Source organism: Penicillium cataractarum (genome assembly GCF_028827025.1).
Source record: "Penicillium cataractarum strain IBT 29864 chromosome Unknown utg000004l, whole genome shotgun sequence".
Taxonomy (NCBI): domain Eukaryota; kingdom Fungi; phylum Ascomycota; class Eurotiomycetes; order Eurotiales; family Aspergillaceae; genus Penicillium; species Penicillium cataractarum.
This window is the reverse complement of record NW_026622740.1, coordinates 3,458,119-3,479,086: the sequence shown is the minus strand read 5'-3', so window position 1 is coordinate 3,479,086 and position 20,968 is coordinate 3,458,119. Positions and strand designations below refer to the sequence as shown.

The 20,968-nt window shown below is 47.3% G+C and overlaps 7 protein-coding genes across 7 annotated transcripts; 2 read left to right on the top strand and 5 right to left on the bottom strand.

Annotated features, from left to right (window-relative positions):
• Nucleotides 1-37: 37 nt before the first annotated feature.
• On the bottom strand, nt 38-431 carry N7496_005736 (uncharacterized protein; the record flags this gene model as incomplete). The annotated part of the gene is made up of 2 exons (XM_056698665.1): nt 38-210; nt 302-431. The coding sequence occupies 2 exons, from the start codon at nt 429-431 to the stop codon at nt 38-40; spliced, it is 303 nt and encodes a 100-aa protein (XP_056557190.1).
• A 2,421-nt stretch (nt 432-2,852) lies between these two features.
• N7496_005735 (oleate hydratase) lies at nt 2,853-4,505 on the bottom strand (the record flags this gene model as incomplete). The annotated part of the gene is made up of 2 exons (XM_056698664.1): nt 2,853-3,912; nt 3,970-4,505. 2 exons carry the CDS (start codon nt 4,503-4,505, stop codon nt 2,853-2,855), a joined length of 1,596 nt encoding a protein of 531 aa, XP_056557189.1.
• A 1,943-nt stretch (nt 4,506-6,448) lies between these two features.
• Nucleotides 6,449-7,663, bottom strand: N7496_005734 (uncharacterized protein; the record flags this gene model as incomplete). The annotated part of the gene is made up of 3 exons (XM_056698663.1): nt 6,449-6,933; nt 7,003-7,293; nt 7,483-7,663. 3 exons carry the CDS (start codon nt 7,661-7,663, stop codon nt 6,449-6,451), a joined length of 957 nt encoding a protein of 318 aa, XP_056557188.1.
• A 965-nt stretch (nt 7,664-8,628) lies between these two features.
• On the top strand, nt 8,629-8,946 carry N7496_005733 (uncharacterized protein; the record flags this gene model as incomplete). Its single annotated transcript, XM_056698662.1, has 1 exon — nt 8,629-8,946. The coding sequence occupies one exon, from the start codon at nt 8,629-8,631 to the stop codon at nt 8,944-8,946; it is 318 nt and encodes a 105-aa protein (XP_056557187.1).
• A 6,001-nt stretch (nt 8,947-14,947) lies between these two features.
• Nucleotides 14,948-16,582, bottom strand: N7496_005732 (NAD-dependent succinate-semialdehyde dehydrogenase; the record flags this gene model as incomplete). The annotated part of the gene is made up of 3 exons (XM_056698661.1): nt 14,948-15,559; nt 15,634-16,235; nt 16,288-16,582. 3 exons carry the CDS (start codon nt 16,580-16,582, stop codon nt 14,948-14,950), a joined length of 1,509 nt encoding a protein of 502 aa, XP_056557186.1.
• A 1,329-nt stretch (nt 16,583-17,911) lies between these two features.
• N7496_005731 (uncharacterized protein) lies at nt 17,912-19,087 on the bottom strand (the record flags this gene model as incomplete). Its single annotated transcript, XM_056698660.1, has 6 exons — nt 17,912-18,146; nt 18,210-18,433; nt 18,491-18,572; nt 18,629-18,706; nt 18,770-18,914; nt 18,979-19,087. 6 exons carry the CDS (start codon nt 19,085-19,087, stop codon nt 17,912-17,914), a joined length of 873 nt encoding a protein of 290 aa, XP_056557185.1.
• A 617-nt stretch (nt 19,088-19,704) lies between these two features.
• On the top strand, nt 19,705-20,929 carry N7496_005730 (SDR family oxidoreductase; the record flags this gene model as incomplete). The annotated part of the gene is made up of 2 exons (XM_056698659.1): nt 19,705-19,962; nt 20,024-20,929. 2 exons carry the CDS (start codon nt 19,705-19,707, stop codon nt 20,927-20,929), a joined length of 1,164 nt encoding a protein of 387 aa, XP_056557184.1.
• Between the last annotated feature and the right edge of the window lie 39 nt (nt 20,930-20,968).

The following is a 20,968-nucleotide window of genomic DNA, read 5'->3' as shown; positions in this document are numbered from 1 at the left end:
ACGAAATATTCAAGAGCCAAGGCGGTGATCCGATGAATTAACGCTTCTCATAACGATTCGCCATGTCTTTATTATGGCGTTTGACATATTTTGATTTGGATTTAGGGTCCCATTCGCCACCCTCGGTATTGGGCCCTTCACGGTGCATTTTGAGGCTGCAGTATTCATCATGTTCTTTAGCTCCGTCTGTTGCCCTAGGCTGTGAAAGTTCTAAAGTATCAGATATTTCGTCAGCAACAATAAAAAAATACAATTAGATAATATCCATGATGCATTAACCAATAAGTAGAGGTACTATTACCTTTGCTGTTTGAATAATCTTCGTTTGAATCGGCGTCCGGCGGCCTTTCGGTATCGTTCTCACGAGGTTCTGCCTTGTTCGCAAGATGCTTGGCTTGAATAAAGATAGCCATTCCTACAGGGTGGGCCATATTGTGTTGACAGCAAGAAAAGATCAAAAGGCTTGTTCGTGTGCATCGTGTAAGACTCATTTGATATAGGCTCTGCATTGTGACAAGCTGGACAACAGCATACTGCCGACATACGGATACATCAAATCCGGGTTCTTGAGGAACTTAGGGGGAACGGTTCGTGTAATGAAAATCAACTCTCGGTCTGAACAGGCTGGGGACGGAGAAGGTAGACACTGTTGTGATATGAGGCTGGTGCAGATCGCAGCAGTTTATGATATGTAGAACTGGCAGAATGAGCGAAATTCGACAGGAACTATAGCCGCAGTGGCCTCGAGAAACAATTCCTTCGGTCTTCTAGGAAAAAACGCTCCTGATAGAATGAGATCAAAAGTATGGCTGCCAGCACGGACCAGAACACTAGAATGAAGCCTGGGCCATAAGATACGGTCTCTTGAAATAGCCTGGCATCATATCTATTCGAGGCCCTTGTATTTTGATGGGCAAATTGTTCTTCTTCTTCCACGCCGGGTAAGGATTCATCGTGTGGGTGTGAAACGAAAACGAAAAGTTATATAAGTTTAGGCCCTCCGAGGTTCTGAGATTATGAATCCAGGCATCTGAAGTACAAATAGTTAGGCTTGCCTGGCTTTATTGAGTGAGTGAGTGTCTGCTTGCGTAAACCTAGGGCTGTTAGGTTCTGAGAAAGTTCCATCTACTTTGATCGAATCATCAATTATTCTAATAATCGTTGCAATAAAGAATGGTACAGCATCGCCCTCAGATAACCGCATCGGCAGTTTTTTTTAAATTTCATGGAAAGCCCATGCGGCATTGCGGGTAATGATCCTGAAGTCAACAGCCTGACGCCCTCGTTTCTGGAATTTTTGTCTGGAATTTTTGTCCCCATTTAAACTAGACTGTCTCTTTGCATCAAGGGCATCAATGACTTTTGACACAGTGGGCAGCTATTATGACCGGCCAGAAGCCGTCCTTCGAGGCACTGATCATGGAATACATGACGACATGGAAGGGGATGGATTAGCTGTAAGTTGGAGACCAACTCAAGGCAAATTGCACTGTTTGATCGCTTTGTTAGTGTAAAATGTCCTCTTTGGTGTGATATAGGATTTACCAGTTGAACAAGCCATCGAAGGCTCTTAAGCGATCCTGTTCCGTTTGCACGGACTTCCACCAGGCCATGAACGGCTTTTTAGGCGCTATCTGCTCGAATAGCCTTAGTCTGCGCGCAATAGGCTCATTGATGGGGACATGGTAGATAGTTTGTAAGCGAGCGCCCGAAACTAGAGTGGCCAGGTCGCAGCCGCAGTAAACAGCTCTGTTGCTATTGAGTTAATCTTTTGAAGCTTTATTGGAGTGAGTGAAACAATATACTTACAAAATGATTAAAAAAACGTATAAAAAGGTAAAGGCGCATATGATGGGCAAGAACCGAGTTACATCTTTCCTCGAATCGGGGTTTGATTCATTCATAATTGGTTTTCCAGTTTTCCTTGGCTCACTTTACGATTATCACCATTGAGCGATATTAGTTCTTCTTGGTAGTATATACTAGCTCACTTGGCGGTTCATGCGATATTATAATTAAATTCGGCGAAAGTTGCGGAACCAACAAATAGACCGCGTTCTAGCCAAGTGTGGTACCGCTGGTACAGGATGGATATTCAAGGATCAGCCCACATTATGACTAGGAACATGACGACAATATCAGCAAGAATTATGAGGCAATATAGACAAGCTTATTGGATATTTCACTTACAGTAGCCAGACAGTCGCATGTCGCTCGAACGTCAGGTGATACCAACTTTCATCGACTAATACGTACTTTGCAAAATATAATGCCGCTGTTCATATTTCTGAATCAATATGAGCTCAATAAACCCGAGCTGCTGCATAGCGCAGAAGGTAATCCGTGCAAGTTTTTTAACATTCCTACTAAAATTATATACCAGCAAGCAAGCCAAACACGTGAGGGAGCAGTTTCCGCTTAATGGGGGATCTGTTTAGGGATTCCCATCAACTTATAGACCGCAATCCCCCCCCCCAAAACACGTTATATTCCATGCTGAACGTAGTACCATTGAATTGACCAACAAGAGCCAGGTTTGTGATCGTGGGAGGGATCACTTCCGGGCGGTTTTGAGGAATTATTGGCAAAAATGGAGATGTTGCTAGGAGCAGCAAGGGACGGTAGTTATTGTAGATAGGTGCGACGATTATAGTTAAATAAAAGCCACTGAAAAGTAATTTTGGGTACAAGATCATCCTGCTCCCACCAGTTTGATATTCCATCATTTCATTCTGACTACACTTACTGACCTAAAATCACGGTAACATAGAAAGTGAGAGTTAAAATCAAACATCCAATATTCCCCGTACAGTACATGGCAGCGAAGAGTGAATACATCACGACACTTTTCCTCATACTACCATATGAAAGATCTCCAAAAGAACATTCTTGCTTATTTTCGGGGGCTCCTTGGGCCGGCCCATTAGTTGGGACACCGCCGTCTGCGCTCCTCGGATGCTGTACTCCACGCTGAAGGTGGTATCATCGGGAATTTCAACATACTGCCCGATGAAGGCGATATTCGTTGTGTCATGCGGGATCACACTTGGACGATCGTGAAGAACCCGTGTCAATAGCATTGAGGTTCCCAGGGGAACGAAACAGGGAATTGTCGTAGCCAATGCGACAAGTGGTTCAACGGGGAACTTCAGATGAGAAAGCAGCTCAACGAGAATCTCTACGCCGGAGCATTGTTCCATCGGCTTTTTAACATATGTCCCGATTTTTTCTGGACGTAGTCCGTATCCCCAAATCACGTCAACAATGTCTGGCTGCGTCGCGAAAACAGGCTGGTGAGGAATGCTAATGTTCAAACACCAGGGGCTTCCTACAATGGTGAGTAGGGAACCCGTACCCGGTTTGCCCTTAGTGAGCCGCGAGTAATACTTCATGAAGTCCGATTCCCGAAAAGTGACGGTGAAGGTCTCGATTTTCGTCTCATGCGTCCTCGTGATGAAATTAGAAGGATTACCAAATTTGGTCGACTGCTCGGCGAGTTTATTCCAAAGAGACCACTCCCCATCATTTACACTCTCCGTTGACACCTCCTGAGGAGGCTCTTTGTTAGACCCTATCTGCATCCCGGTAGAGATCGACCCTAACGTCACGATAACAATGTCAGAGGGATCTATCGTGATAAGTTCCTCTCTTCCGTTCTCAACCAACATAATCTCCGAGATAGTTGTTGGATCGCTAGAAGGATACGACTTGAGATCGGTGACCATTGCATGGAACCGGAAGTCAACTCCTTGGTCTTTTAAGAATTTAGTGATGGGGATTATCAAGGTCTCATAAAGGCTGAATCTTATTCTCTCCAGTTCAGGAACATCACTGCGAGTCTGCAACTTAGGCAAGTATTTGGCTAGAAGTCTGCGAAACTCGGTTGCACTATGCCATGGCTGGAGGAAAAAACTAAAGGCGAGTCAGTGCCAAGGAAAACAATTTGTGAAAAAGACCTAAGGTGCTCACGTAGTCGACCACAGCGCCCAGAATTCCGTCCCGAAGAAGGATTCGTCAAATACCTCATTGATCTTCTTTGAGTCGGACGCCCTTTCACGGTCCAGAAGAAATACAATGAGCTCCATCCGACACTTCGCCCCAATCTGCATCCGATGCACGTCAACTTCGGGCGACTGTTCTCCCTCGCCTGGCCTAAGTGCGCGAATTTTTTCTTTGTTGTCTGGTCCCCCAGATACCTCACAATCTTTGATGGTATCCAGGACAGTCTTTTCTGGATTGTCTGGGCTAGGAACCATCGCGAGGAGCTCCTCGACACACTCTTCATGGAAGTACGGCTGTGCGCCCGTGTGAAGGACATAGCCATCGCTTGGGTTACCGGAGATCTCTTCCATCGCTCCACCACAGCCCTTATGTATGTCGAGGATATGAACTTGAGGTGCCGGGACTTGGGCCTGCTTGATCAGATGTACCGCGGCTGTCATGGAAGCGATCCCGCTTCCAATAAGCCAAGCCTGTACATCTTTAGGATCTCGGCTACGGGCCATTATTTGTCTGTCGACGTTGTCGCGGATTCGCAACGTTGAGTTTCGTCGTTTGAAATTTCCTTTTTGCCCAAAGCGTGGGCGAGTGTCCAAAAGGCTTATATATAGGTAAGAAAACCAATCAATGGCGTCAGGCCGTCGACCGTCTGGCTAGCCGTATTAGATTTCACATGACAGCTGCCTGACCGAATCATTTAGAGGACTACCAAGTTTTAATCCTCTGGTTTTCAAGGTGAATGACGTAAGTCCTCGTTTTTAGAAATCCTTTGAATCCTCGGGTACCAATATCGTCGACCAACATCTTAATTGTCGTCTCAGATGACCTGGCTCTGAAAGTATGCGCACATCACATGCACCATCAGCCGCTTCATCACCCTTGTATCACCAATTCAACAGGTATGAGATCAGTCTGATGTCAACTGGGATTATAGTACAGGATTAAGACCAGGTGAACTAACTATTGTGGATGATCTAGAACCAGAAGGACTTTCCTCGGGTTCTTAACAGTGTCAAAAAGCCCCTAGTGAGATCGCATTGGGCGGCAGTCCTAGCCAGGCTGAACAACCAGGACAGAAAATTCCTGAACGTGCAGTGAAGCATGAAGAGAAGTTTTCTCGTTCCCGACTGAACTTGAAAGCAAAGCTCTCCGGGTTTAAGGTCTTTGAAAATGAGGGTCAAGTGTATCACGAAAACGAAGGTATTGGGTCGCTCAAATGTCTTGAAAATGGCCTAATTTAATTCTTGGTTACAAGCGAGTGCAGGTGGTCGATGCTCATGGGAAGATGCCTAAGGAACCGAGTCCTAGGGCTTAAGTAACTAGTTAACTAAATATTCCACCTCCCTGATTCCAATGGCTTTTTCTTCCTCCATACCAAACAAAAAACACCGTTGTTCTATATGTACTCGTTTCCTCCTCTTTCATCCGCGCACAGCTATTCCGTCCACTTGAATCATCGATCAAGGTCTCTTGTGTTTCACGTCTATATGGCCTTTACCGACATAGAACATGTTGATATGGCCGGGGTGCCGGAATGCATCGAGTAACATCTGAGCCTCTTCCTCTTGGCACTGGCGTGTGGCCATCACACGATACGTCTCGGGATGACCCACTTGCAGTGATGACAACACCCCGAATATCACGGGCGGTAGCCCGCCGATATGTGTCCCGCGGGAATTCCTGTCGCAGTATTAGCACTGAAGCATATTTTCGAGCTCACACAGGAACTGGGCGATAGCCAGGAATATTTAGAGACAATGTAGCAGTCATTTCTTAGGTTTCGGTGTCTCACAAGCAATATATCGATGATGACAGATGAATCGAGAGCCAGACCGCAAAAATATGAGACTGGGTGGAAAATACCCTTCTCTCCAACAGCCCACAATTTTATATGTAACTAGGGACAGTCCCAAATAGTGAGCCGTCTTCTCGGTACAAATGAGAAGCGTGTCTGGAAGAATACAATCCGTTTCATCAATTTTCAGCGAGATAATGAGCTTGAACTCCTTGAAACACCTTCACTTAACCTTTCTCGGAAATTATTTTTAATTGAGCACCATTATGTTTAAAACATCGCAGGAAGAATGCACACCAATTGACTTTCCATTTTGACGCCTTGTATAACATAAGAAGATTTTTATTACCTATTCCTACTTGATGCTTCCTAAATGATTGAACTTCCAAACTCTTATTCAATAAACATATACAGCTACAACAAGATATATTAAGGCGGAAACTAAACATATACATGATAAGGAGGTAATGCAAAGAGGATTCGGCCTCTATAGTCCTCCATCACTGAAAATGATCCTGGAAAAGATATGATTGCATTGATATGATCATGACGATTGCCATCTTGTTGCATGCTGCTCATCAATATTACAGAAGCCTAGAGCTATTTAGACGACAAACTAGAAGCAAACAGAACACTTCGCCTGGCCGTCCAAATTTAAGCGACGGGGCTCCACGGCATCGGGACAAGAATTCGGCTTTGCATGCTTTGGGTGAGGTGAGCAGTCTTGTAAACTGTCTCAGCCCAGCCATCACGGCTCCATGCATGCTCACGGCAGACCTTACGCTGCTCTAGATTAGCGAACTGCCAGAGTTGATGTACCGTGTTCAAGTCGCCAATCTGCACAAACCATGCACCCACGCCCTCAATAACCTCACGACGTGCCGAGAGACTGCGACGCCAGTGTAACTCCCATTCCAGGAGGTTTCCCGGATAAAGAGTGTATGAGCGAAGCTCAAACAGTCCACCGAGACGGCGAGGTGGGGTCGTATGCCAGAAAGAGAATTCTTGCATCAGGGATGTCTTCTCGCCTTTGATAAGGCTCCTGAGTTTGCGGTCGAACTCACGGAACCCTGCGTGTTCTGATATTTTGTGAAGGGAGGAGTGGTAACCTTCGTACCGCTGGTATTCCCAGATATGGACTGTTCAAGGAGGAAGTGATCAGCCCTCGTAATATATTTCTCCATTTGAGTAGTTGACTTAGAACTTACTAAACGTATCACTGTCGCCTACTTGCGTCCGCCAACTGCCCACCAAGTTGACGCAGTTCTCCTGAATCCTCGCCATGCGGGGGTACCACTGGCCCACCAGATCCGCATATTCATCGACCTTATCGGGCTTGACTTCGTGCATGACAAGGGAGTGGACGTACTTACCACGCGCCAGGACTTGTGAGAAGGAGCGCGCCAATTCCTTGTCAAATTCGTGGCATTTATCGGTGCCGTAGATGAGTGAGGATAGAGGACTGCGTTTGGAGACGGCTTCTTGATTCTGATCTACACCTAAAGGGGTGCATAACGAGTAAGCCCAGTCCCTTCTAGTAACCTTCTCGATGGAATAAAAGTAGATCGGGTTCAATCATGACGGTCACAACCGACGAGCGTACTGCTCACTCGCAGAACAATGGAAGTGCTCTCACTTCGGCGGGGGAGATTATTTAGAGGAAGAGGCGAAAGCATTGACAAACTGACTCTCTTGCTGTTGGTTTCTCAAACGAACAAGGTCCTCACGAAACTCCTTCTGTCGTCTGATGAACTCCTCGGTAGATTCCAATGTGATGTCTCTGATGGAGGGACAAAAATAGGAAACGGCTAACGAGCTAAATGATCTTAACGGTGAGGTGGCTGGACGGGCAGCGCGTGAAGCCAGCATGATCACGCTTGAAATCACAATAAGCCACAATGGGCAGCTTCCAGAGCCCGAATTGATCTAAAGGCTTCAACCAGAGACTCGGAAGACCCGGAAGCATAGATAACCGATTGTGGTGAAGGATCAAATGGCGGAGAGTATGTGCGGTGATACAGTGTAAGAAATGTTGCTGGATACAGTATAAGCAGAATGAAGAGGGTAGGGGAGCTAGGGAGCTATTATTAGTGGGGATTAGGTTTGAGAAGAAGAGACAATAATATGAGGGAGTTAAAGATGAAGTAGGCCATGATCTGGCGTGCTAGCACCAAGTAGATCGCCGGATAGTATCGCAATGTGCCAGTAATTACTAGCCACAGAATTTCCACCAGCAGTACCAGTCTTTCGCGCTGATCGAGCCTATGAAGAAGCTAGAATCTGTGCGGGAAAGAGCTTTTCCAAGGTCTGTGAATGGCTCTGGTTGGTACGACTTGTGTCAAATGACTTCCTCACTACCATGTGGGAAATTATGACGTGGCTGAAGTGTACACAATATCCGGCTCGCTACTGGCTCTACATACTACAAAAGAGCGATGGGCTTCGAGAATGATGCTCCTCGGATCCTTTGAGCGGGGGATCCTTTGGGCAGGAGACACAAGGTGCTACTTTATGCGGAAAACTCACAAGAATCGCTTGAAAAAGATATGCCGCTATTTATGACGAAAAGTGGAGATGTCTAGAATACCCATTATCGCGATCTATTACCAATCGCCAAGTCTAGAATGAGAGATAGCCATGGATCAGTATACACCCTCGGCATGCTTAAGAGCTAATAGTCAAATGTATGACGTCGATGCCGCAGATTTGACACCGAAAGCGATTGAGCAGTGATAAGAAATGAGAGACTGCCTCCAAGAATAGGCAGATCGTTCTTATTGCTTCATTTTTACGAAGAGTGTATTGTTGTGATTTGAGCCCGGTGCAGATCAGTAATGAAACCGCACTATCGGAATTACAGTACCTACCTAGGCTATCATGAGCCACTCGGCGGACCGGATGTCCAGCTGTACAAGCGGAACGTCAACAGTGCCCTGCAAAATGTTCCACTGACTTCGCAAATAATTGGCCTTGAATCCCGAGTCGAAGCCCGCCGCAAGTCGATTTTCGGCCTCCACCGCCATCATCTGCAGGTCCGAGACACCCTCAACAAATCCGACCAGGCAGCTCGGCCCATGTCCCCCTCCATGCCCGAGCAGGGAATTTTCAACAACCCCGAAAAGGGTTGCCTGCTCGGCCCAAGCCCCGAATGAGAAGCTCGCGTCTACTGGATTACTGGCGAGTGTGTACACAGTCACCTCCGCGGAGGCGAGCCCGGGGTTTCTTTGATAATCCAGCAGCAGTCCCTTCGACGCTAAGAAATGCCAAACGGCGAATGACCTCTATGCCGAGACATGGGGCTGCAATGCCACAGGAGTCCGGCCTTGTAGCGGAATAATATTTTATTGTTGTATCTTGCAGCAATGCATTCAAATATCTTAGCGATTTGTATTTTATTTGCATCATTCGTATCGCTGAAGGACCGGCACCTCAATGGCCGCCCCTCCATTCCAACTTCCTGACAATTCCCAGGTCGTTACACCCAGGTTGCGCCTAATCCCTTCCAATGAAGCTCTTGTTATTCATGCACAGATCGCATGATAGGCGAGATATCCTTTATAAACAAATTTGCCTGTGAAATATCTATCCAGACTCGTTAAAAAGCACCGTCCCGGTCCTATCCGTTCAAAGCGGTCAGCCAATAATGTCCCAGCCTGTTCAATGTGTTGTACCTACCTTCAAGTTGGAGCAATTCTTGTAGTTCGTGCAATTTACCATGTTGGAGCAATTTACCATGTTGGAGCAATTTACCATGTTGGAGCAATTTACCATGTTGGAGCAATTTACCATGTTGGAGCAATTTTGGCACTTGCTGCAGTTCGTCATGTTGGAAGACTGCTCGCATTCCTCGCAGTTGCTGCAGTTACTACAGAATGAACAGTTGATACAGTCCGTACTGTTGTGATATGAGGTTGCTGCAGATCAGGAATCAAGCCGAACCATCGGAATTAACTCCGTGGTGTCTATACAGAAGACCAAGTTGATTTCCAATCAACTTGGCTACACGTTGTATATATAGCCTCATCTTTCCCCAAAGAGTAAAAAAAAACAATTCATACCTCTGAACTACAACACGTACAATCGGAGCACTAAAGTTTGTAGTAAGCATTACTCAGAAAGCGTGACTTAATGATGTGAGGAGAAATGAACCTAGATGGCGTAAAAACATACATTATGGCATCCTGTGGAGCGACTTTCAGCATTGCCGGCTTTTGTTAAAACTTGTAGGCTCACCTTTGCAGTTATGACAGTTGCTGTTGTTCCTATTCCCATCGTCGCCTCTGGGGAAGACAATTCATTGGCAATTAGACCTATTGAGGAAGAACATCGCGGCCATTGGAGAACGCGGGGAGGGTCTCTTAGCTCACTCATTGCGCAATGAAGCGTAGTGATCATGCGTCATGATCGCAATGGTCTTGAGCATTGGTGAGCATGGGGAATTATATGCGCGTTACAAAATGAGATTCGGTCATCATGACGTAGACAAGAAAATAATATATGGCAAATCTCTTACGGGTTAGTGGACTTTTTTGCTAAGACATTCAGTGTCCCCATAGGGGGTGCATCTATCCCCCTCCAGCGATAATTCTCCGACCGCACTGCCTGCCTTCGCCACCGCCCCGCGTCCACCCTCGCACAGCTCACGGAGCTGTGTCACCTGTCGCCGCCATAAAGTCTGTTGCAACAAGCGCACGCCATGCGCCAATTGTACAAAAGCCGGTATCGACTGTATCTTTCCCCCACCAGGTAGGTTATAATTATGTGACGAACTGAAGAAGCGGTAGGATACCACTAGGACCATTCAGCATCGGCCTATTCATCGTTCACCCAATTTCCTCCTAGTATGATGTCATAACACGCCATAGTTCAAAAATAAAGACTCCTGAGATCGCACAACCGACCTTGACACCCTTGATCAATCATCTGATTCTATTGGACATGCTCAGTACTAGCCAGTACATCAATAGATTACCCATATCTCTTTGACGATGGAGAGGCGCTTTGTCTAGGGAAGCATCGGTTAGCACTTTGCAATAAGTCTTGTCTCAACCACTGAACTCAATGTTTCAATTGAGCACTAGTCAGCACTAGTCAACACTCCAAACTGGAGCCGAGATCCCCGTATGATTATCTCGCGGGATACGAGCACATCTTCGCGTCCAAAGTAGCCCCGAAAACAGTTTCCGGATCGGATATTTCCTCCGACAATGGCTTGACCGGGCTGGTAGAGTGCACTAGTACATCATATCCGGACAATAATAAATTTTGGAACCTCGTCTCTCGCTCAGAAATGAAACTGAGCGAAGCAGGTACTTTGCGGGTCTTGAAGAAACAAATAGCGACATCAAAAAGCAATGCAGATAGCACAGTTCTGCTCCGTAGCGATACTGTAGCAGAAAACAACCAGAAAAAAAAGAGCTGTCAAAATGGGCAGATCCGTCACTGCGTATAGGCACTCACATACATGCAACTCAGACCTCGATCTGGCGTGGAACCCTAACAAAAGAAAAAGGGAAAAAAAGACGACGATGACGTAAACATCATTTAACGTTTGATCGGCGAAACACACTGCCATAATCAGTGAATATATTTGAATGAGGTGGCCGCTGTTGTGCCACCTCGTAGCGATAAAGTACAGACCCATGTTGATGAATGTTGAAACACGTCGTCGGCGCTTTTCTGCGGACCGCCGGGAGTGTTGAAACGGTACCAACAGTGAGGAAGGGTTTTCAGATACTCAACCATCAAGAAAAAGCCGTGATGCCTCCGAATACTGCGTTAGATCACTGGTTAAATGTTGAACCAGGTGAAATCTGAGGGTCAGCGGTGTTGAGACCCTCGCAATTCGCAAGGATTGTTACATCGACTCGAGAGTACGGGTTGGATGCAATGCTATAGGTACCCGAACTCTCGCCAGCAGAACGGTAGTTCTCAAGCATTACCTTGTGATCCTGGAGCAAAGAATATCGAAGACTTTTCGACTTCGCCAGCTACTCTCCTCCAGTACGGACTGACCCACCCCGAACTTTCTTGTAGTTGTGATCGAACTGACCTGTTGTATCGCCCCTAGTCCGACTATGCTCGACACTGAGATCTATTAACGGTAGGTAAGTTTAGTTGCCCGATCATTTGAGACCATGCTAATGTGGAATATGTTTAATATCAGTTCCGTCTCGGCTATTCATCTCGGAATTCAATCAACGGACCTCGAATGGTCTCGATAGTAAACTCAGGTTGCGAAGACAGTGAGTTATGAAGGGCCTCATAAGCCACCTACTGATGGTTTATCATAGATCGAAACCATCTACTACCAAGCCGACTTGACCAGACTAGAATGGCGCACGCAGCAGTAGCTGGCAAAGTAAGCTTCGATCACTATGGCAGTTTCGAGAGTAGTTAGCCTGTGCTGACGACTCTCGGTCTAGGAAGCCGATTGTTTTACCATGAGCCAGCCCATGTCTGGTAAGTTACCCTAGTCATAGCCACTGACTATTCCCAAGGCCAGGTGTTGCATTTTGGGTCTCGGCACAGAGGCTATCTGTTTGTGGCTTTCTAATATTCGGAATATGCGCTGATATATCTTTCTCGTCGCAGTTAAAGTGTCAAAATCACAGCCCACACGGCCGAGCCGGATTCCCCATCGTCCTTGAAACTAAGCCAGGTGCACCAACCTGATGGACCATTGACTCCCAGTAAGCTTGCGCCTTCGTTGTTTCTAAGGACATGGTCGAAACGGCCACTTCGCCTGCTGTATTAGCAGGCCCAATTCAGGAAGGGTTGATACCCTCCGGTTAGGCATACGGTAACATTCCAAAATGTTTTCATCTCTCCGGCATTACCCTGTCCGATCAAAGGTTAACTGTCAGTGTATTAGGAACTTGCCGTATTCCAACGGCTATGAACCTCTTGTCCCAAGTCCGATCCGAGGCCTCGTCGGCAGCCATGACCCGGTCCCAGGCTAGACCGAGCGAGCCATCGCAGCCTCCGACGATAACGAAGAGAAGTCTAGCATCGACGACCGAGAGAGACCACGGTTTTTATAAAACAGAATCAGCCAATAATGCATCAAATTACCGACCTAGCTGAGGCCAGCTCTGTCAAGCCCTGATTGCAGCTGAGCAAGCGACAAGCTAAGCCGCAGCACTGGATCTACCAGGTCTCTCGCCGCGAGAGCAGTCGTTTTCAGGTCATTTCCTAGTTTACCCTGGGCCAAATACCATGAATCTCTCCTCCAGTGATAAATTGTCTTAACATGGTTGAAGCTTTGCCTGGCGTACCACCAGCAAAGACGAAACAGTTATTCATTGGCAGATATGGCCCACATCCATTCCCTGCGGCACGGAGTGATCCCGGGCCCTTTGACGTGTGATCGAGCTGACGCCTGCTACATCGTCTCTAGTTTGCCTATGCTGATGCCAGACTACATTGACGACAAGTCTGTACCACCCTCATTCACCGGAAGTCATGCTGATATGGAGAGGCAGTGAAACACAACACTGATAACGTCGCACTAACCGTCCCATCGTGTAAGCGGGTATTGTTCGTGACGGTTAGCCGCAGGCCGTTTCTTGCTCCCCTCCGTAATTCCTTCCTCAGGGCCTTCGTGATGGAACGCAGGTTTAGTAAGCCATGGTGCACCCAATAGGAAATCGCAATGAGTCTGAATTACTATGAAGCCCCTAGCTGGCAATTTGGATGGGCAATTACATGACTAATACTGGCGGGCCTATAGTATCTCCGTATACCGGTATCCACTAATCCTGCTGCTCCGTCACTTCGGGGCGTGCCTGAGTATACCGAAACGCACGTGAGGACGCTAGGCACTAGCGTCCGTGGAATGATTGGTTCCCGGCTGCCCCTCAAATAGCTGCGGCCCCCGCGCCTCTTTGAGGTCCGTAACACTCAAGTGGGCTGAAACGGCCTAAAAGTGGCCTGAAAGTAGCCTGAACGTGGCCTAATAGTGGCCTGACGGCTAAGGCTACCCGCGGCCGGCACCCCATCAAAATTAATTCATCAACCACAAATCCTTAAGAATTCAACCCTTCTAGTTAGAAATCTTGAAATCTAATTTGACAGAAAGATAGTTCAGATCCTTCTCATAAATAATCTAAAAGACCCGATCGAATTATTCCAAGATTTGACCTACTTAGGGGGGGGGGGGGGGCAGAAAATCTCGGTCCCCCCCCCCCCGCCAAGACTTTTTTAACTATGGGTCCCCCCCCGGGACATCACGCGAATAGTATTAGGGATAATACTGAGTGATCCACTTTCTTTTGCTGTTGTATGGTAATTTAGTGTCTTGGTATTACGGTTGGCGGGGCCCCCGTAGATCTTCGCTGTGGCATTTCATCCCGCCCCATAACACCCGTTCTTTCCTTCATCAACTCAGTCATCTCGAATTAGTTCCGCTTGCTCCTATCTCGTTGCGTATTCATCCAAGAGAATACTTATCCTATAATATCTCAGCTTGCTCCGATAGGTATGCTATGGCCCCTATAATGGGAAACCTCCCGACGGGTTATGTAGTTAAACGAATTAAGGCGTCTCTTACGCACCCACCATATTTTACATACTTTACAGTACATTCCAGGCCGCTAGATAATATACTATGGATTGTGACACGAAGCTAATAGATAATGGCTTAGGATGCGAGGATGGTGCTGATCTACTAAGGGAAACCAATCCTGAGTATATTGAATCAATTTGAAAAGACAAAAAGTGCGGATGAAGCGACGATCTATTAGTGTCCTTGCTTATAATTATAAAACGTAAACAGGGGTGGGAAAGTCCCGCTTCTCTGCCGACATTCCTCCTGTACAAAGAAAGAAATCACGGCACAATTGAAAATAGACTATTTCGTCGTATTTTACTACAGTACCCCACTGACCTCAACATAATATATTAATCCCTTATCCCAGTGAACTCGACCCAAGCCTCCTTTTTCTCTTAAAAGACTTGACGCAAATTTCCTTGGACCATGTTGTTGTTAAAAGTCTAGCTCTTCCCCATTGACCACTGATCTAGTTCTCTGCATAGACCGAAGATGTAATGCCATGATCTGCTTCCATTGAAATGTATATCCTATATCTATACAGATTGTCAAGTCCAGAAGATGACTGGAGGAGATAAACGCAGTCAAGGCCGATTCGCCTTCTAAAGCCCACCTCCAGGACTGAGGTTCAAATTTCCAATCGTCACAGATTTGACGTTCTGGTACTCAGCCAGGCCATACTTACTTCCCTCAATCCCCAAGCCACTTTCTTTGATTCCTCCGAAGGGCGTCTCAACAGCACTGATATAGCCTGTATTGACACCAATCATTCCACACTCAAGTTGACCGGCCACCCGGAACACGCGTTCCAGGCTCTCGCTGAAGAAGTATCCCGCCAACCCGAACTCTGTAGCATTTGCCTTCTGAACGACTTCTTTCTCGCTACTGAATGAGAAAATCGCCGCCAGAGGTCCAAAAGTCTCTTCAGAGCTGACTGCCATATCTGCGGTCACGTTGGTGAGGATGGTGGGCTCATAGAAGTATCCGTCTTGCAAATTCCTCGGCTGTCGGCCTCCTGTTCGGAGGATCGCCCCCTTCACTATGGCATCCTGGACATGGGACTGAACCTTTTCGACGGCAGCCTTATTGACCAGGGGTCCTTGGGTCGTTCCAACGTCAATACCGCGTCCGAGTTTCAGTGCTTGCACTTTGTTCACCAGTCTGCTGGTAAAATCCTCCAACACGCGTTCATGCACAAACATCCGATTGGCGCACTATTGTTTCAAGTGGAAACTCATTAGTAAATGGCGCCCCAGATGTCAGAGCAGACAAAATTCAACATACTCACCACACAAGTCTGACCAGAGGAGCGGAACTTGCACACCAAAGCTCCATCAACAGCCTTGTCCAAATCGGCATCCTCGAAAACAATGAACGGTGCATTCCCCCCAAGCCCCATGCTAACCTTCTTCAAAGTCCCAGCCGCCAACTCAGTCAACATCTTCCCAACATTCGTCGACCCAGTAAAGCTGATTTTCCGCACATCCGGATGAGTAGCAAGTTCCAAAGACGCACTTCGATCTTTCGTTGGAACAACCTGTATACAAGATGGGGGTACACCCGCTTGAACGGCCAATCTTGCCAGAGCAAGAGCAGTAAACGGGGTTTCGCTGGGAGGCTTGATTACCACTGCGCATCCTGCTGCCAGGGCAGGTGCAACCTTGCGCGTGATCATGGCGGCTGGGAAATTCCACGGAGTGATGATCCCACATACACCAACGGGTTCTTTTAGTGTCAAAACCGTTCGATCATGTTTGGCGGAAGGGATGACGTGTCCGTATGAGCGGACGGCCTCCTCGGCGAACCAGAGGATGAAGGAGGAGGCGTAGGATATTTCGCCTTTTGCTTCTTTCAAGGTCTTGCCATTTTCAAGGGAAAGGATCAGAGCGACTACGGATAAATGTCAATTTACTGCACGCTAGAAGTGAAGAATTCGACTTACGATCATTGAGGTTCTCCTGTAGTAAATGATACCACGCTCGAAGGATATCCGCCCTTTCTGCTGCGGTAGTCGTTTCATAATACACTCGGCAGCCGTTAGAAGCACTTTCAATAGCCTCGATAAAGTCTTCACGAGAGAAATCCGAGCAGAAGTATAGAACTGTGCCAGTGGAGGGTTCATAGACGGGGAAGTTCTTCCCGTCTTTGGTAGTTCGCCAGGTTCCTGCAATTAATCCCCGGGACTCGAGTAGGGAGGGATTGTCCAGGGTGACAGGAAAGCTATCATTGCTCCCCATATTGTTGGAAGGGTGCTACCTTGTTGCTTTAGTCTGTGAGGCTTTTAAGATTGAGTGAGGCTCAAAAATGAAGTTCTGTGCTTGAGGACGCAGAGCAGCGGCGCCTGCACATCGAACTTATATAACATCTGATCACATAAGGGTATACAAGTGGTGAGATCAATTCAATGAGTAGCCTCTCTTGGTTGTCTATGGCTGGGTCATCTTGCTACTAATCAGCACATCTGACAGTGTCTAGATGAAACTCAGGGCATTGTGCCCGATTAGGCAATGTCGGCGAGAGATAACGGGGAGTTCACGTCTCGTCGCCATTTTACGTATTTACCATTAGCTGCTGAATCTCTATACTGTACTCTCGTCCGAGATCCTTGCTGTTCAATCCGACTCGCTAACTGATCGGCCCAGCGAAGAAAATGCCGCACCGAGTCGAATCGAATTCCGATATAAGAATACAAGAGTTACTCGCTTGGAGGAGTCTGTCCAAATGCAGTATTCGAACCGAAGACTTCGATGCGCAGAACCCCGCGTTTGAATTCTCCATTGGCGCGGAGACTTGGTTTAGCGGAGGCTGCCTTGAATTATTGGATCGTCATACCTAGGTAGTTATGAGGCCAGGCACTAGCGAAATACCCGCACATTTTGACCATCCATATTATCTTTTGACTCGTTTGTTTTTGACTCATCTCGTTGCCCAACAAATGGAATTATGTATTCACGTCACGATATATGGTCTAAACCCCAATGGACTGCTCCTCGTACCGCAACATGCGGTGTGTATCATGACAAATTCGCTCTTACCCAAAGCAGCACGTTAATATGGCGATCACCAGCCTTTTCTGTTGAGATTAGGCACCAGGATTTTCAACATCCGAAGGACCTCAGTTATACTAGGAGCTCACGCGTATTTCAACCCCCCTGAGCGCCCCCATTGCATGTAATTAATCAATCAATCACTATTCAATTCAATCAAATCTCCCCTTTTGATTCCGGTGCTCTGATAGCCCTCCAAGTACTCCATAGCTGACACATTGTTGATATATGGTTCTGGGCATTGATAACTTTCCCAGCTTAATCCATTGCTTTATCCTCCTTCTGTAGATTCAAATTGCTCAAATACTACGCTACAACGTAACTGAGGAGCGTAGAGGACGACCAAGAGAGAAATGGATTGTCTACCACCAAAACTGTTAATAGCTTTTGGATGTGAAGTTTGCTTTACAAATCAACCCATGAGAGTTCAGGTTTTTGCAAGTTCAAGGACTATACCGCCATATCTGAGTATTGATTCTTCGAGTATGTGTGGATAACTGTACAGGATATGGCAATTTCTCATTGAGACACATGAGGCTCTCGATCCTTCGCATATCGGCCAGCATGTAATCCGCCTGTGATCAGAATGTCGCTGCCAGAGATGTAAGATGACGACTCGCACAGGAGGAAGTTAACTGCCCCTGTCAGATCACGAGTCTCTCCCATCCGACCGAGGGGAGGCTCATAGCTGAAGCGCGAGGCAAGCTCTGGGTTCTCAACTGTGACCTTTCCGGTCATGCTTGTTCTGATATACCTATGCGATGGGAATATTTATTAGTATCTTTCTACAGCGAATCTGATCGAATGAACAACTTACCCGGGAGAAATAGTATTGACTCGGATCCCCATCGGTCCCAGTTCCACCGTGAGAGCATGCGACAATGCTTTGACAGCACCTTTCGATGCAGTGTATGCAGAGATCGGCAGTGCAGGTGAGCTCAGGTGAGCTGCTACCGAGGCAATCATCACAATGCTGCCTCCACTTCTTTGCAGTCTCATTTGTTTGGCTGCGAGCTGGGCCGTCATGAAAGTTCCCACCACCTATATTCAACGTCAACCCTCGATATACAGGGTATGAATGCTGCAGAGAAAACTGACGTTAATCATTTGTGTTGTCACTGCATCGTCCCACTTGTAGTCGAGGAAATCTGTCATGACCATGACTCCAGCAGCTGTCACACTTAATAGGCAGTCTGTTAGTTGAAGGCTGGTGTATATGAACAGAAAGCTACTGACCAGCCATCAATGTGACCAAAGTCACGGACAACCTCATTGAATGTCTGCTCAAGTTTGTCCTTGTCGCTGACATCGGTCCTGATTTATCGGTCAGTTTGGCAACTTCAGCAAGGACTGTTCTCGCGCAGAACATGAACATACCGATAATACTTCGCTCTAACTCCGAAAAAATTCGCGAGTTTCACCAGGTCGCAAGATGAGCCTTCTGCTATATCCAAAATAGCAACGTCGCCTCCAGCCTCCGCAATGCTTTGGGCCAAGTCCTGCCCAATACCGGCCGCACCTCCTGGAACGTTTTGTTAGTGTTCTATGCAATCAAGATAGATGAAGAGCGCACGGTGAGCTCTAACCTGTGACGACAGTGACCTTGCCTCGCAGGCGGGGTGAAGTAGCATCCGTGCCATTGGTATGATCTGCCAAACAAGGCAAGCCGTTTTGAAATTGCAATGAAGGTGACATTGTTATGCTGGTCGCGCAGATTTACCCAAGAACAGTAGTCAGGTTGAACAGTCAGTATATCGTGTGCCGATGACTCGAATTAATAGAAAGCGACATCAAGGTTAGGGAAATTTTCGACGATTACCGAGGGACCATTCCATTCGGGTATGACAGCACAGGCAGCCTTCCCAATCCAGTGACGGTATTCGCTTCCTCCCAGACATCGCGGGGTACATCGTGAGGTACTTCTATGACATACTCAAGGCTCAGCCTGCCTGGTCTTCGCTGTCTTGGGATCCCCCTCCTCTCTTCATGCGGTACGCGTCGCGACCTTCCTAAATAGGAAATGGGACCGATGTGGGCAGACTTAGGGTTATCCAGGACTAACATTCGATATGTAACCAAGATCTTACCAAGCAATCTTGGCCAAGCAGGTTGATTACAAGCTTAATGGGGGAAGGAAAGCTAGTTGTGCGACCCCCACGGGGATGGCTTCTTGGGTGAAAATCTGCAAGTCTCTCCTTAAATTTCAACCCGAGCCGGAGAGTTGATACAAAGGCCACAACCTGCTATTGAGGTGCTAGTTTACAGTCATTTGATTTGGAACAACTCAAGTCTCCAAAGGAATCACCGTGAGGATGACTAGCACTCAGAAACACGCGCTTGTTGTCGGTGCATCTGGAATTACCGGGTATGGTCTTCTCCAAAATCTGCTGTCCTATCCGACTGCGGACTACTGGACGAGTATCACCGGTATCACCAGCCGGCCCATTGACAAGGCACAGGCGCTGCTTCCAGACGAAGTCCGTCTACGCCTGGTCTCGGGTCTCAACCTGAACACCCCCCACGAGGAGGCTGTGGTCGCATTTCTCAAGGCAATCCCTCAAATTGAGCTGGTGAGTGCATGTGAAATCTTGCGCCAGGTATACTATCACTAACCTACCTGAGCTATGATAGATTACTCACGTCTATTTCGCTGCTTATTCCGTCAAAGACTGTGAGAACCTGCAAGACATCAAGCGTCTCAACACCAGGCTGCTTTCGAACCTGATCGAAGCAGTCGATGCTTGCTGCCCCAACCTCCAGTTCGTCACGCTTCAAACCGGAGGAAAGTACTACGGAGTCCAATTCCCAAAGGACGTCATTCTCAACCCGCCTTTCAAAGAGAGCTTTCCTCGGATCCCGCAGCCGCTCGCGAACGAAATCTTCTACTATGCACAAATCGACCTGATGACCAAGCGAAGCAAGGGAAAGTCTTGGAAATGGGCTGACATCCGACCCGACGCTATCGTTGGCTTCGTGCCCCAGAACAATGCCATGGGAATTGCGCAGGCTCTCGCGGTGTTCCTTTCGCTCTACCGATACGTTCATGGAGATGGAGCGAAGGTGCCATTCCCGGGTGGCTTGGCGAGTTTCAAAGCCAAACACACGGATACAAGCCAGGATATTCTGACTTGCTTCACAATCTTTGTCAGTTTAAATGCCCAAAAGATGAATGGTCACGCATACAACATCGGTTGCTCAGATGAATGTACATCGTGGGAGTCCAAGTGGAGTGGCATTTGCGAGTATTTTGGGCTTGAAGGAGTGTCGCCTCAGCCTGATCACACTTTCAGCGTATCTCGTTGGATCGAAGATCACCGTGCCCATTGTCAGCGATGGGTTGAGGAATTCCAGTTGAGGGAGGGTGCATTTGAGGGCACGAGCTGGGATTTCCTAGAATCGCTGGTGGCGGAGTCGGACTTTGATCGTCAGTATGATCTGAGCGCTGCTCGGAGCCTTGGATTCAATGAAACCATTGATACTGTCGACAGCTATTACAAAGCATTTGACAGATACAGACAGGCCAAGATTATCCCTTGAGCCATTGACTTCTGTTTTTTGCAAAGGAGGGTATCAGTG